General features: G+C 47.1%; 3 protein-coding genes across 3 annotated transcripts; all 3 read left to right on the plus strand.

Moving 5' to 3' along the window:
* Positions 1 to 1,011: 1,011 nt before the first annotated feature.
* Positions 1,012 to 2,167, plus strand: DEU56DRAFT_255232 (Osmotin thaumatin-like protein). The gene is made up of 5 exons (XM_041345313.1): positions 1,012 to 1,333; positions 1,386 to 1,477; positions 1,534 to 1,656; positions 1,708 to 1,894; positions 1,951 to 2,167. The coding sequence occupies exons 1-5, from the start codon at positions 1,129 to 1,131 to the stop codon at positions 2,046 to 2,048; spliced, it is 705 nt and encodes a 234-aa protein (XP_041210360.1). The 5' UTR covers positions 1,012 to 1,128; the 3' UTR covers positions 2,049 to 2,167.
* Positions 2,168 to 5,203: 3,036 nt separating this feature from the next.
* Positions 5,204 to 6,349, plus strand: DEU56DRAFT_255261 (Osmotin thaumatin-like protein). The gene is made up of 6 exons (XM_041345314.1): positions 5,204 to 5,272; positions 5,335 to 5,639; positions 5,688 to 5,779; positions 5,829 to 5,951; positions 6,000 to 6,186; positions 6,243 to 6,349. The coding sequence occupies exons 2-6, from the start codon at positions 5,435 to 5,437 to the stop codon at positions 6,332 to 6,334; spliced, it is 699 nt and encodes a 232-aa protein (XP_041210361.1). The 5' UTR covers positions 5,204 to 5,272; positions 5,335 to 5,434; the 3' UTR covers positions 6,335 to 6,349.
* Positions 6,350 to 13,540: 7,191 nt separating this feature from the next.
* Positions 13,541 to 14,673, plus strand: DEU56DRAFT_255274 (uncharacterized protein). Its single transcript, XM_041345315.1, has 2 exons — positions 13,541 to 13,946; positions 14,001 to 14,673. Exons 1-2 carry the CDS (start codon positions 13,933 to 13,935, stop codon positions 14,512 to 14,514), a joined length of 528 nt encoding a protein of 175 aa, XP_041210362.1. The 5' UTR covers positions 13,541 to 13,932; the 3' UTR covers positions 14,515 to 14,673.
* The last annotated feature ends 139 nt before the right edge of the window (positions 14,674 to 14,812 follow it).

The raw sequence follows: 14,812 nt of genomic DNA on the forward strand, positions 1-14,812 counted from the left end.
AGCGTACATGGCCCCAAAGGTTCCGGTATGGTGTACATCATATACATCGGCGCACCCAGCAAACATAGGTTCCGACGTACTTAGTCGAAAAGCAATTGGTACTTGGGCACTGGGTAGGTGCTGCGCCAACAGAAAACTAGGAATGAGTCTTCCCTCGAGTCCTCACTTCAATTTCGTGATGTAGGTCCGATGACCTGAGGACGACCTGCCATCCTCAGTCATACGGCCCGCGCGAGTAGCTTTCTACTTGAACAAGGATCTTCCTGGATTTGTGCAAGCCACATAGTTGCAGTCAAGATATCTTGACGTGGTCCTCCCGCACCATGCAACATGTCGAAAATATCGATGCGAGGCCCGACGCGACATAACAGCATGTGTGAGGTGTGCCTCAGGCAGCACTGAAATTTGACGAGGCATGGAGGGGTTTGAAAATTTGGGGCTGACACGTCATCGTGGAACGACTCCGAACGAGGTTTCAATGAATCAAGTGAAGCTCAAGCCCCATGATCATGAAAACTAATGTCCACTGGAGTCGGACCACCATTAATTATATGTCAACGACCGCACAAAAATTTACGACCTAGTCACGGTACTACAAGATGATACATTCGCGCTGGATGAGTGGATGCACGACGTTCAAATTTCCAGTGTTTCGAGCAATCTTGCATCATACAAAAAGGTATGTTTTATGAGTTTTATGGTAATGATCACTACCAGTGGCAGCTAGCTCGTAAACTTATCTTAGAAGGACTATCTTCATTCTATCAAGGTCTGACTCCGTCAACATGAAGGTTTATACAACTGAAAATTATTTCCGCTCGGTACGCTAAAGCGATAGTAAACGGTAAATGCTACACCTAATTGTCTACGATGAATTCCACGCACCGTTTTGAAATCAGCCCTTTTAGCTCTAGCCGCCCCTGCATCCACCTTAGTCTGATTCTACCATCTCCCACAATTTCTGATGGCCCAGCGTCACCGGCCAGAAATGATGAGTAAACCCCTCCTGCACCCCATGACAGAATCCTGTCATTTTGTGCGCAAACCTCTGGAATAAATTGGCCTATTTAATGGTTAACTTGAAACTGGAATCGTTTATCTACACCTCCAAGTTAATCATTGATTGTTATGGCTGCTCTCTCTGCTTTGGTTCTGGCCGCTATCGCGACTGTGGTTCAAGCCCAGTCTCTGACCGTTCTCAACTCTTGTAGCGAATCTGTTTTATTGTCCACGGGGACCAGCTATGGTACTATCCACAACAACGTCAATGTCGCCGCAGGCCACAGCACAAACCTAGGCATTAGCTCTAACTGGGATGGCGCTATCAACGTCGGTAAGTGTGCAACCACACCTACTCTCCAGCCTTTCTCTGACCGTGCCACTAGGTACTGGATGCAACAGCAACGGTTCCAAGTGCACCACTGGTGGTCCTACCTGGAACGGTAAAACTCCATTCAGTAGAGCCGAGTTTAACTTTGTGGGTCTCAAGGGCTTCACTATTTGGATTACTTCACACTTAACAGCCTGGCGTAGTGGGCAGTCCCCGGACGTGTGACATACGACATTTCGCTCATATATGGCTATAACGTTGGGATGAAGATTTCCCCTGCTGGTTCTAATTGCGATGCATTCGCCTGCACCATCTCATCCGGATGTGTAAGCAGTTGATCCACGTTGTCATTATGCATCTTTTCATACTAGTTTCAGCCTGTTCGCGGACCTGGATCCAATACATGCTACTCCCCTTGCTGCTCCTCTGCCAGCGCGTGCAGCAGTGGCGCGCTTCCTGCTAGTGGAGGAGGTTGCGTCAATAATGCGGGCCCTGGTCCCAATAGTGCTTTCTACTACAACACATGTACTAATGCCTACGCGTTCCCTGACAATGACGGCGCGAGTATGTATTCCTTGCCTTACTGCATTGGTATAGCAGGACTCATGATTATCGTTCAGACGGCTATGTCCCAGCTAACAATGTCGATTACACTTGTGGTAACACCACTATCACCCTTACTCTGTGCCCTGGCACAACCTCTCACATCCCCAAGTAGGCGTACATGATGGAATTTCGGTAAGACCATTTGTGCCACAGTTTGGAGTTCAGTCTCTCGTAGGCTGACGGTAGGCTGACCAAATGGAAGGAAGATAATCGTTCTTTCTTTGTTATGTTGGAGTTATGTTTGATACAACATGATTTCTTGGTACTCATCTTATTGATAGCTCATGGGTTGCAGTCAATGCGTCCGAGTCTCGTGAGATGCCCACGTTCCTCGCTACTGTCTAGTCGAGCTACCGCGAAGTATGACAAATGTCAGGATATAGGAATCTCCATGCCTCTCTTCCAAGATGCCCTTGATTCGCATTACTTATACCGGTCATGCAGACCGACCTCTCACTTGGCGGCCAGGTCTGTATAGAGGTGAAATCGACGAGGGGGATGATGGCGGTGATGCGCACAAGTATATGCGTCATTTGGATCGAGTACGCCAAGATCTCCGTTGGAGAATTACCAAATAGTCACATCGACAGTTGCTTCTGGTATGATTCACTCCTGACGAATGTTAATGCCGATAACGATAACCCAGCCTTCATCTTTCAGCCTAACGAGGTTCCCTGTGCAGACTGCGGAGCAGTGAACATTTCAACATTTCAACCCTTCAAATATGACGCTAGAGTTCTTCGCCCCGTTACTCCCGTGAGTAGTGATTTGATTTTCATATATAGACTCGCTGTCTAAATATGCGCTTAAGCTTGTAAAGTCCGGTTTACTATGAACAACGTATGGTTGTGCCTTACTCTACGCAACCTGCTACTGCATTCATGTATTGACTTGACTGAATACTTCCCTGGTGTTCTGGCTCCCGTCAGGTCTGACAGCCGGACAAAGAATACCGCTTCGAACAGATTGTATCCAACCTGCACTACGGGGTCACGAAAGGCACGGACCTTCAGGTAATGTAGTACCAGACTAAAGCAATTTTGCATAGGGAGTGCATTGTCAAAAATAGAAGGATAGAAGTACAAGGTTTGCACCTGTGCTCATATGCGATGTCCGGTTGGTGTAATTCTAATTAGCTCATAAATCAACGGGATTGACTTCCGGAAGTATAAAAACCATCAAAGCACAGCGAGAGTACTTGAAGACTTCAAGTAGCGAGTGTTTAGTTAGCATCCCAAATGTAAAAGACGAAGGAGCTGTTCAGAGTACATAGTTGCAGGAGTAAAAAATCCAACGCTGCAGAAACAACTTCTTACCCTAAATTGTTGTTCGTGATGCTCGGGTTGGATCTCGATAGGCTCATTCGAGCAAATTTGGCTCACCGGCGATTCATCCGCTATTATGACAAGTAGTAGCTCCTATATGCGTTCATCAGTTCCATCATGATGCTCCAACTGATAGGTGCCGTCATAAAGCATTGCAGAGGGAGCGAGGGCGCCGCTTCTCTCGGTGGCCGTGATATCTCTGACTCAAATCCGTCTCGGATAACAGAAACCCATCCGTTTTTTGATTACGGTATTGTCAGTGGACTGCGTACGCAGTCCACATACGTTAGAGAACTGCTGTGTTGGTGTAACGGAAGCTTGTAAAAACTTCCATGGAAGCCAGTGGTGTTGAAGGTCCTACAATTACATAGTGGCCATATAGTCATCAGGTTCGGGCCGTCCTTCGCAATATGCGCTTTAAGGCTATTTAAGTGATACTCATCCTGGGCCTGCGGACGCGGCATCGAAAAGAGGGCCACGAATCTGCTGACCACGCTGTTGACATGCCGGAATATGAAGGATAAATCCGCCAGAGTACGCAACTAACCATGGGGGATTGCCAAACTGACATGAACAGTTGATTTTCACCATCTCTGCACAGAAACGTTATCTGGGAGGGCAATGATTATCATTCTCTGAGACGAAGCAATACTCACTGTATCGGCATGACCTCATACTCCATTTCCTCGGCTGCGAGATGTGGTAGCAGGGCAGCACAGGATATATTCTGCGACAGAGACTCACTTCCCGGTGCCTATACGGCACAGCTGGCCGTTTGATTCGAAAATACTGATCACATTTGACAAGTCCAGGTATTTTGAGGGCACAGCGAGTCAGTACGACAGTCACGGACTATCCACTGCCCGATGACTAGTATGGTAGCGAAGGCAGACCCTTGATTTTTCGAAAGGGTGACGGGCCGGACCAGCTAAATCTAGGACGGACGTGGGGTTATAGAATGATGCGTCTTGTAAACGCTCGTGTTAAGGTTCAATTCTGTGAATACTAGGGTACGAAATGCATGAATGCCGATGCGTACGCAAAGAACTCGGATGACTGCGTGGGGAAGGTTCAGATCTCAGAGTCAAGCCCATGAACCTAGTCCGGTAATGGACTCACATGCTATTTGGAGACGGCAATGAAAATATTCATCTTTCATCGCAACCTATCGCAATATTGTACTAGGACGTGGAGACAGGGATGGTCGATGACGTAGTGGCCAGCGCTTTACTAGTAGGACGCCAGTAGGTGCCGATAGGCAATGATGCGCAGCGGGGTAGTAGTGACGAAACTCCGAGTCCGATGCGTGGAGGCTGTATACATGGGCGTTTGGTATGATGCATCACTTTGCAAAAATAGGCCAAGACATGCACCAATTAGACGGATGCTACGACAACAGAAAACTAGGATGCATAGGCCTTCCTTCGGGTCCCGAAGCCTGATGTGTCAGGTGCTGTCGCGTTTGGATCCTTATAAGCTGTATACAAGAGTCAATGAGGGATTTGTGTGACTTTTGCTTTCAAGCGTGAACTGAACCACACGCCGCGGAGTTGAAAACAATATTACATGGGAGGAACTGGTGTTTATTTCAAACCCCGATCTGCAAAGGAACCGACAAGTAGAACAGTTAATTTAATTCAATGCTCATGATCAACTTGTTCGCGATAAATTTACTGCCAACTCAAGCTTGGCCAAAACTGTTCATGTGTCGTGTGACGGTTTCAAGTGAGTCTCCGAACCAGTCTTGTTCACCGACCCGACTGAAAAAATAGTTTCGTGACCTTATGTATATCACAAAAATCTATCATGCGCCGACTTTAGCACTATTTTGCTGTTTGTGTGCTTGATCACAGGACTTATTTTGGCCCTCTTTTAGCACCCTTCGTGTAATGTTGGGCTGCCACCGCATCCTCCGTCAAGTTCTTACTGTCTCCGATCAGTACTAGTGTTTCTAGGATGACCATGCCGATCCTGCCGCAGCATACAACAGAATCCTGTGGTTTAGATTTTGGTATGCACTTCCAAGATATTCAATTTTAATAATTATCTTGTATAACGTTGACGCGCTCACAGCCCAAGACCTCTGGTATAAAGGTTTCCATGAAATGTTGAAACAAGAATCATCATCCACACCTCTAAATCGTCTAACCAAGTCTTCTAATCATTACTTGCAATGTCCACCCTCTCTGCTTTGATTCTAGCCGCTATCGTGACTGTGGCTCAAGCCCAGTCTCTGAACGTTGTTAATTCTTGCACCGAATCTGTTTTGTTGAACACGGGGACCAGCTTTGGTACTATCGACAATAACGTCAATGTCGCTGCAGGCGGGAGCGCAAACCTAGGCATCAGCTCCGACTGGGACGGCGCTATCAACGTCGGTAAGTGTGTAACCCTCCTCCTTGACTTCTCGCTGACTGCGCCACTAGGTACTGGATGCAGCAGCGACGGTTCTACGTGTACCACTGGGGGCCCTACCTGGGATGGTAGCACTCCCTTCAGCAGAGCCGAATTCAACTTTGTGGGTCTCATGCGCTGGCATTGCAATAAATTCTGATTCAAAAGTGCAGTACGCAATCCCCGGAAGCGTGACATACGACATCTCGCTCATCTATGGATACAACGTTGGAATGGAGATTTCCTCTGCTGATTCGAGCTGCGATGCTTTCGCTTGCACCATCAACTCCGGCTGTGTGAGTATTTTATCTGCGTTGACATTATGCATTTTCATATTATTTCAGCCCGTTCCCGGACCTGGAACTGACACGTGCTACTCCCCATGCTGCTCCTCCGCGAGCGCGTGCAGCGGTGGCGCCCTTCCCGCTAGTGGAGGAGGCTGCGTTAACAATGAGGGCCCTGGCCCGAACAGTCCTTTCTACTACGACACTTGTCCCAATGCCTACGCGTTCCCTGACAATGACGGCTCGAGTACGTATTTCCATCTTACTGCCATCGGTATAGTGGGACTAATGAGCATTGTTCAGACGGCTATACTCCTGCTGACAATGTGGTTTATACTTGCGGCAACACCGCTATCACTCTTACTCTGTGCCCTGGCACAACCTCTGACTACTAGTAAATATAAACGATGGAACGACCATTCACGCTGTAAATTAGAGCTGTGATGTTCGATCGATACAACTTTTCTTGTTGCTAATCTTTGTTTTATTAGTTGTTTACGAGTGTAGCAAAGTCTACTTATGCTTTGAATATATAGAATCTCTTCGTCCGAGAAAATGGTGAAGTGAGTTGCTCCGAAATTTAATCGACACGCCCTCGCATGTCGATAAAACCTGCTTAGTTCCTAGACTCGTAACCAGTCTGGACTACGTCTTTGATATTGTTAAGTGTTTGACGTAGTCAGACTGGTCGATCTCGGAGTGATTTGGCAGGCGAAGCGAGGAGTTTGAAATTTGGCAGATGCCGGTTGTGCCGCTTTTGGTAGTCATTGTATTTTGACAGCGCTGACCACACAAAGTTCCTTCATTCGCATCGTACAAAGCATCGTATGCCTCTAACTGATTATAGCGCATCTAGGAGCAGTACTAAATGTTAAATAGGACAATCAAATGATACCTTTTCATGCTTTATACCCACCCATGATTGTCGAGGTTAAACGAACCTAGGACACGTCAGCCACATATCGGAGATTACATAACCCGGCGGTAATACAAAGTATATATAACCTGCGCGGACATATCCGAATGATTAAGCAATCTTAGCGCCCACTCTCGTGTGCCTCTTAAGTCTAATATTTTCACTCTTACCTTGTGAATCAATCAATATTGTATCTATCGTAATCTCAATAGGTTACGAGCCCTGTCGTATCGCATATCGACCCTCATAAATCAGAAACAAACAAAACACGCTGCGCAAATACTCCTATCTAAAATGACTGATCCTAATAACCCAAACACAAGCATGGTTGTTGATGCTCATACCTCTTCGCGTCCCGCTATTAACCTCGGACCTGTCACGTCGTATAAAATCGAGGCCCTAAATGATATAAACTGGATCACGTGGAAGGAAAGGATAGAAACCATCCTTAACCTTCACGGAGTCCATGGGCACATTGATGGGACCTGTAAAAGGCCCACGACGGACAAGGATGAGATCGCATACTGGGATAAACAAGATTATGTGGCACGGACACTCATCTTGAACAATATCAAGGATGATAAAGTAGTCCACGTGTCACGTGCGAAGACCATAAAGGAGGCATGGGAGAATCTAAAGACAATCCATGAGACGAGGAGTCAGTCGAGTGCGTTAATGGCGAAACGCACCTTTTATGCTATGCAAGCCGAAGAAGGCTGCGATATTACGGAACACGTTACTGAGATGGTGAATAAGCGTAACCAACTCGACACCATGGGGTGCGAGATCCCAGACGCAGAGTTCAAAGCCATTCTCGTAATGTCGTTACCGAAATCGTGGGGAACTTGGACTGCGTCCTATTTAGGGGCGCATGCCGAGAAAATCGAATCTGACAAAATAAAAGGATATACTTCCCAGGAGTTAATCTCCATCATCCTCGACGAGTATAAACGTCGAAAAGGCGAGGACACCCAAGAGAAAGGGTTCTACGCAAAGACTGAGAGGAGCGGAAAGAAAAGGAAGATTGAGAAGCACGTGGAGATGCCTAAGAGCCGAGCTAAGTGTACAGTCTGTGGACGAAATAATCACGCCACAGATGATTGCCGGTTCAAGGGCAAGCCGAAGTGTGTGTCTTGCGGAAAGTTCGGACACGAGACTAAAGATTGCTGGGGGAAAGCGGGACCATCATCCCAAAAGCCGCGTCAGCAGAAAGAGCGTGCCAATATCGCGAGAGATCCGCAGGAAGACGAGCCTATGGATGAGGATAAGGCTTATGTAACCAAAAACGTATCAGTGAATGAAGACGCCGACGAGCGTGTTTCCTTTTACTCGTGGGTAGCTGATACAGCTACCACTTCCCACATTGTGAGCCAACGAACCGTGTTTGAAGAGTACCGTCCAATAAGCGGCGGCACCATAATCGGAATCGGAAATGTGCCAATAAAAGCACTAGGCCGTGGATTAGTAAAAATACAAACACGAGTCAAAGACAAGTTAAAGACGGTACAATTGAGAGACGTACTGCATGTTCCAACAGCAGTAAACAACCTCATATCAATCAGCCGACTAGACGAGCAAGGGGGAAGAGCCCGATTTGACAACGGACAAGTCACATTGCTCGATCAGAACCGACGAACCATAGCAACTGGACGCCGTGTAAATAGATTATATATCCTAGACGCCACGACCATTCAGCCTCAAATCGAGTCAACCAACAAAGCAAATGACTCACTTACTTGGGAAGAGTGGCATAAACGCTATGGACATATCGGCGTCACGGGATTACAACGACTGGCAAAACAGCAGTTAGTAGACGGCTTTGACGTAGATCAAAGTTCACCTATTCCAGAGTGTGAAGCGTGCATCGAAGCTAAACACTCTCGAAACCCGTTCCCTAATCAAGCTGAAAATAGAGCTAGAGTACCGGGTGAACAAACACACTCAGATGTTTGGGGACCAGCTCGAACAACGGCTATAACGGGGGCAAGGTATTATGTTAGTTTTGTAGATGACTGCACAAGAAGGTGTGTCATCAAATATATGAAAACGAAGGATGAAACCACCGAAAAGGTGAAAGATTACCTATCCTATGTTGAGCGGCACTGTGAAAAACTCCCCAAAAGTATTCGCACCGATAACGGTACAGAATATATAAATAATGAACTAAAAAACTGGTGTCAGCAAAAGGGGATAGAGTTAGAAACTACTGCACCTTATTCGCCCTCACAAAATGGGGTGGCAGAACGCTTCAATAGAACATTAATTGAGTTAGCGCGAGCAATGTTAATAGCTCGCGACTTACCTAAATTCCTCTGGCCCGAAGCGGTGACTCACGCAGCATATTTACGCAATCGAGCGCATACACGAGCACTCGAAGAGTATACACCTGAGGAAAAATGGTCAGGAACACGACCAAATGTGTCTCACCTGCAGGAATTTGGTGTACCTGTATGGATATTAAGAGACGGTCAGAACATATCAAAACTTGAAGCGAAATCAGAAAAACATACATTTGTTGGCTTCCTAGATGGTCCGAAAGCCGTAAAGTATTACGACGCGCGCACGAAACAAGTTAAATCATCTAGAAATTATCGCTTCCTACAAATGAAACCCCAAGAAACAATCATGCCAGATATGCAGCGTGAGGGGGAGTGGGGAGAGATTGACACACCACAATCTGACGAAGATGCTGGAAGATTCGATGGCGGACAGACCAGTAAAACTGGTGAATCAAGTGTTAATCTCAAGCGGAAGCGAGAACAGGACGAAAACGTACCTGATGAACCACAAAGAAGCACCAGAACAAAAATAAAGCACGATTATCGAGTGTTAAATGATCCGCCAGAAGAACTAGCTGAACTGGTAGATGATCCTGACGAAGGAGAGGTTACATCATCAGCAGCCGAAATGATATTTGCCGCGTTCAATGAGAGCGGTATTGCTCCGGATGACCCAAAGTCGCTAAAAGAAGCGAAGACATCCCCAGATTGGCCACAGTGGGAGAAGGCTGTGAACACCGAGCTAGAACAACTCAATACTATGGGTACCTGGGAGTTAGTAGACCCTCCAGAAGAACGGATACCCATAGGGAACAAATGGGTTCTAGTCCGAAAATATAATAAAAATGGGGAACTCGTTAAACACAAAGCACGACTAGTAGCGAAAGGGTACTCACAAGTACCGGGGATGGACTACGATGATACATTCTCACCCGTCGTACGTCTTGAAACAATTCGCGCAATACTAGCATTGGGTGTATCAGAAGACTGGGATATACAACAAATGGACGTGAAAGGGGCTTACCTAAACGGTATCCTAAAGGAAGAAGTCTTCATGAGACAGCCGGAAGGATTTGAAGACGGAACAGCAAGAGTGTGCCGTCTAATAAAAACATTATATGGCCTGAAACAATCTGGTCGTGAGTGGAATATCGAGCTCAACAAACAGCTCGAAGCAAAGGGGTTCAATAGACTGATAAGCGACCCATGCGCATACATAAGGAAGACGGGAGACGGAATTGAAATAATTACCGTGTGGGTTGATGACCTACTCCTGTTTACGAACAGTACAGCGCTAATGCTAAAGCTAAAACGTGAGTTACAAACAATGTTTGAAGTCACTGACCTCGGTGATCCAAGCAAAATCGTTGGTATCGAAATTGATCGTGATCGAGAAAAGGGAGAGTTACACATTTCCCAAACGAAATATATCGAAGCGATCCTTGCGAGGTACGGCCTTGCGGATGCAAATTCAGTTGGGATGCCTCTCGATCCAAGTATCAAACTCGAACCAGTAGACAGCTCACCTGAAACGGGAAATCGTAGTAACAACTACGCATCCCTCATAGGGTCCTTGATGTATGCCGCTGTGGCAACACGTCCCGATATCGCGTATGCTGTATATCGGTTAGCGTCGTATACAGCGAATCCCGGAATCACTCACTGGACTGCTGCGAAACGTGTTTTACGGTACCTCAAGGGTACCAAAGACATAGGAATAACCTATAAAACAACTAAACTCTTGAGTAAGACCGAAAACCGATTCGTTGGATATTCGGATGCGAGCTTCGCAAATAACGATGATCATACCTCTGTCTCGGGATACACCTTCTTGTCGAACGGAGGGGCGATAACGTGGGGATCGAAAAAGCAAAACGCCATCTCCTTGTCAACGACGGAAGCTGAATACATCTGCCTCTCGGACGCAGCGAGAGAAGCAGTATGGCTCCGCAATCTATACTTGGAGTTAGGATACGAGCAAAAAGAGCCTACCTTATTACACGAAGATAACTCTGGCTCGTTGGCGATTGCGCAAAACCCGCAATATCACAAGAGAACGAAGCACTTTGATTTAAAACATCACTATATCCGAAATAAAGTTAAAAGTGGTCTAATAAAATTGAAATATTGTCCTACCGCACAAATGACGGCGGACATCTTCACAAAAGCGCTACCCAAACCTACACATCACCAACATATACGTGGACTTGGGATGTCCTAGGTTTGAGGGGGAGTGTCGAGGTTAAACGAACCTAGGACACGTCAGCCACATATCGGAGATTACATAACCCGGCGGTAATACAAAGTATATATAACCTGCGCGGACATATCCGAATGATTAAGCAATCTTAGCGCCCACTCTCGTGTGCCTCTTAAGTCTAATATTTTCACTCTTACCTTGTGAATCAATCAATATTGTATCTATCGTAATCTCAATAATGATGCAGCCTGAACATTTGGCTTGGATGGTCAATCCTTCCAGCCTGGACGAGGAAGGAAAAATTCTCGCTGTCCTCAAGATACTTCGTGGATTGCGGATGACGGTCATGGACCTCATGCTGCACTCGATCTCGCAAAGACCCTCCATGGCAACTTGGAGGGAAGGTTTTTTTCGGAGCAATGCACTTGTGCAATTTCTCAATGTGTTGAGCACCGACGAGCGAGCGAGCGAGCACCTCCGTGTCAGTTTACGACCCCTTGCTATTGCAATGGTTATTGACGAGGTTGACACTGAGATGGAGGCCGCTAAACATATTTTTCACATGTCATCGAAAGACATCACCCCCGAACTACTCCTCTCGTTTAACCTCGACATGGAGAGGGCATTCTTCCGCCAGGCTTGGAGCAGTTCTTCCAATAGTGGGCGCTGCTTTGTTGGACGGTATTTTTTGCGTGTCTTCTTGGGCTGGGCTTGTAGATGAACATAAAGTCCGTCGGGAGATCTTCAAACGCATCTCGAGCAGCGAGCGATAAAGGTCGTATGGAACTCATGGTTGAAACTTAACATAGCATATAGTCTGAACGAGCGTATGGTAGACGCATAAGTTGTGCTACATACGATCGAGTACCGCCGGCACGACCGGCACCTACTAAATTTCAAACTCCTCGCTCCTCCTGCCAAATTTCTCCGAGATCGACCAGCCTGGCTTCGCCACTCGACTTGTCCGTGGTATTGGTAAGCCAGGCTGGTCACGAGCCTACTTAGTTCCTTGACCAACCGCATCTGTGAGAAGCATCAGACTAGTGTCATTTTAATATAAATCACGGCGTGCAAGCTGCAGCAACGTACTAACCTCCCAGGCTGGTCGTTTCCGTGCGTAGCCTATTGGACTGTCGTGGAGCTTCTCTGGCCACCGCCCAGCCATATTCCACATAAGAGTAATCCCTTCCATGACAGAACATGGCAGTCCTCAACTAATTAGATCTAAATGCGAGCTCGAGGCATCTTACACAATGCTGTGCCCACGTGACGTGTCTATGTGGCGGCCTGCACAGGCTGCACGCGCGCTCAATTGAATCTTCTGTTAGATAAATCCCTCTTGGTCTGCCTCGTTACCAAACTCCCGGGATCACTGGGCCCGGTGGTTCAACTTTCATGCCTCAGGATAGCCCTTATGTTTTCCTAGTAACGAATATGCTGTAGAAACCTTCAATTCGATCGTCAGCGTGCCAGAAGCTCAGCGCTCATCCGAAGTGGCAGGGCCACTGTGATCCGCGAAACTAGGATGCATAACGCGTGTCCGTCGATACTCGTTGTCGTGGTGTTCTTCCATAATGGAAGCACGTCCATGCAGAATCACGCGTGCTTCCGCGGAATCCTACTTACATGTCATGTTTCACAACATCAGCGCCTGGCATTGCGTTTATGATTTGGTGTGTGCAGCTTCGATGGGTCCTCGCCTTTCTTGACGCTGCGCTGTCGTGGCTAAGTTATCACAGCATTCTCACTTAAAGTAGACTGAAAGATGCTCGTTTGTCTCCACAGTGCAACGGACTTGGATCCGGAGTGAGGGGGATGTTATTGCCGGCATTTTGTGAATTCACACTTCAACTATTACGTCGAACACCACACCCACACTGGCAGTCACTTGTCGGGTTCGGCCTTGTCCATTCGACCCTAGTTACACATCTCGAATCCTTCCACCATGCCGATTACTTCGTTGCGCCTGGCCCCTTCCGAACGTCATAGTGCACGGATGCTAGAAATGATACGGATTCCAAATTGTTCTTTTATTCACTAATGACGCATGCTTACAGTTGTCCCTCCGAGAGGCAGGTCGCTCACCTAGGTCCGTGTGCTGTATTTCTGGCTGGTCGTTTTTTGTCCACTGCACCTGGGGATCTCAGCTGCTGTTAGCGAACTTTCAAGGGACCTGCCAGTCGGGTGGCTGCCAATCCCGTCTCCAATTGATCTACCCGGGTGCCACGAAGGCTTTTGTTATCAATTTAGCGCTCGCCATATACAAAGCTCACTCCAAAACACAATGTGATTGCTTGTAGTTGATCCGCTCTGGTATGGCAACATTGTCACATCGACCAGAAGTGATGATCATCCTTTCAACTTGCCTGTTTGAATATCGATATTGCAACGAAACACAGCGCGTGACTAATCCATTCCTTCCACCACTGTAGCGGGATTGCCCAACGCTAAGAGCTTAGTGGAGGCCTGGCAATGATAGCCAACATTCAACCCTCTTATCGAGCTGCGGTGGGGAACAGCGCCAGAGATGCAGGAAGTTAAAAACGACTCATCTACAGAACCCAGAAGACATACAAACCAAATCCTCTCTGATCCAATATGAACGCAGAACGGTTAGTGGCGACATCCTCTATCATTTCTTGAGTGCTCACTATTCCTTATTCCAGTTCGTCTGAAAAAGTTCGCATGGTCCATGGTATGCTCCAGGAGCATAACGGGATGAATCCCATCGTGATTGACCGGGATATCCTGCGCGACGCCGATACCGACTCGAGGGTCAAAGTGCACCCGTGTAACTGGAACGGGTGCGATATGCACGTTGGTGTCGAGCACAAGCAGGTCGCCAAACACCTTCAACAACATCATGGGATCAATGCCAGCGCAACGAGCAAGGCAGCGCAGGAGATTGCCTGCCTTTGGAAGGGTTGTCTCGATTCCCACACGAAACCAGGCAATCTCGCACGTCATATACTTACACACATTGAAGTACGGCATATTTGTTTGACGTGCCAGAGTTCATTCTCGCGGGATGACGCCTTCCGGAGACATACTACTGAAAAGATTGGTTGCCAGTATGCGGAAGTCGCTATTTCGTATGGAGCCGAAGTACAAGCAATTGACACATTGTGCATGGACAGTGGTTGGTCGATCAGCCAAAATGTCATGTGCATCCCCTTGTAAATTTCTCAAGTTGATGTAGCCCGGTGGTGTTATCTTACAGTACTAGTAGTGTCCCTGTTGTTTTGCGTTCCGGCCTTATATGCATCTCCCTATAGCTCCTGTCCATAATCAGTAATCACGATTGTCCTACCGTATAATCCTACTTAGTTGATCCTATCTACACTATTTGTACTGGAACATATATTTTCTCGGATTTGGTCGTAGTGTCGACCGTTAGGTTCGATCATCGTCTGCATATTGAATTGCCCACTGCTAGGCTCACTTTGCATTGAACTCAGGGGCTGCGTTCGGAAAATGC

The sequence above is a fragment of the Suillus clintonianus genome, assembly GCF_016758775.1.
Source record: "Suillus clintonianus strain FC179 chromosome Unknown DEU56scaffold_22, whole genome shotgun sequence".
NCBI classification, from domain to species: Eukaryota; Fungi; Basidiomycota; class Agaricomycetes; order Boletales; family Suillaceae; genus Suillus; species Suillus clintonianus.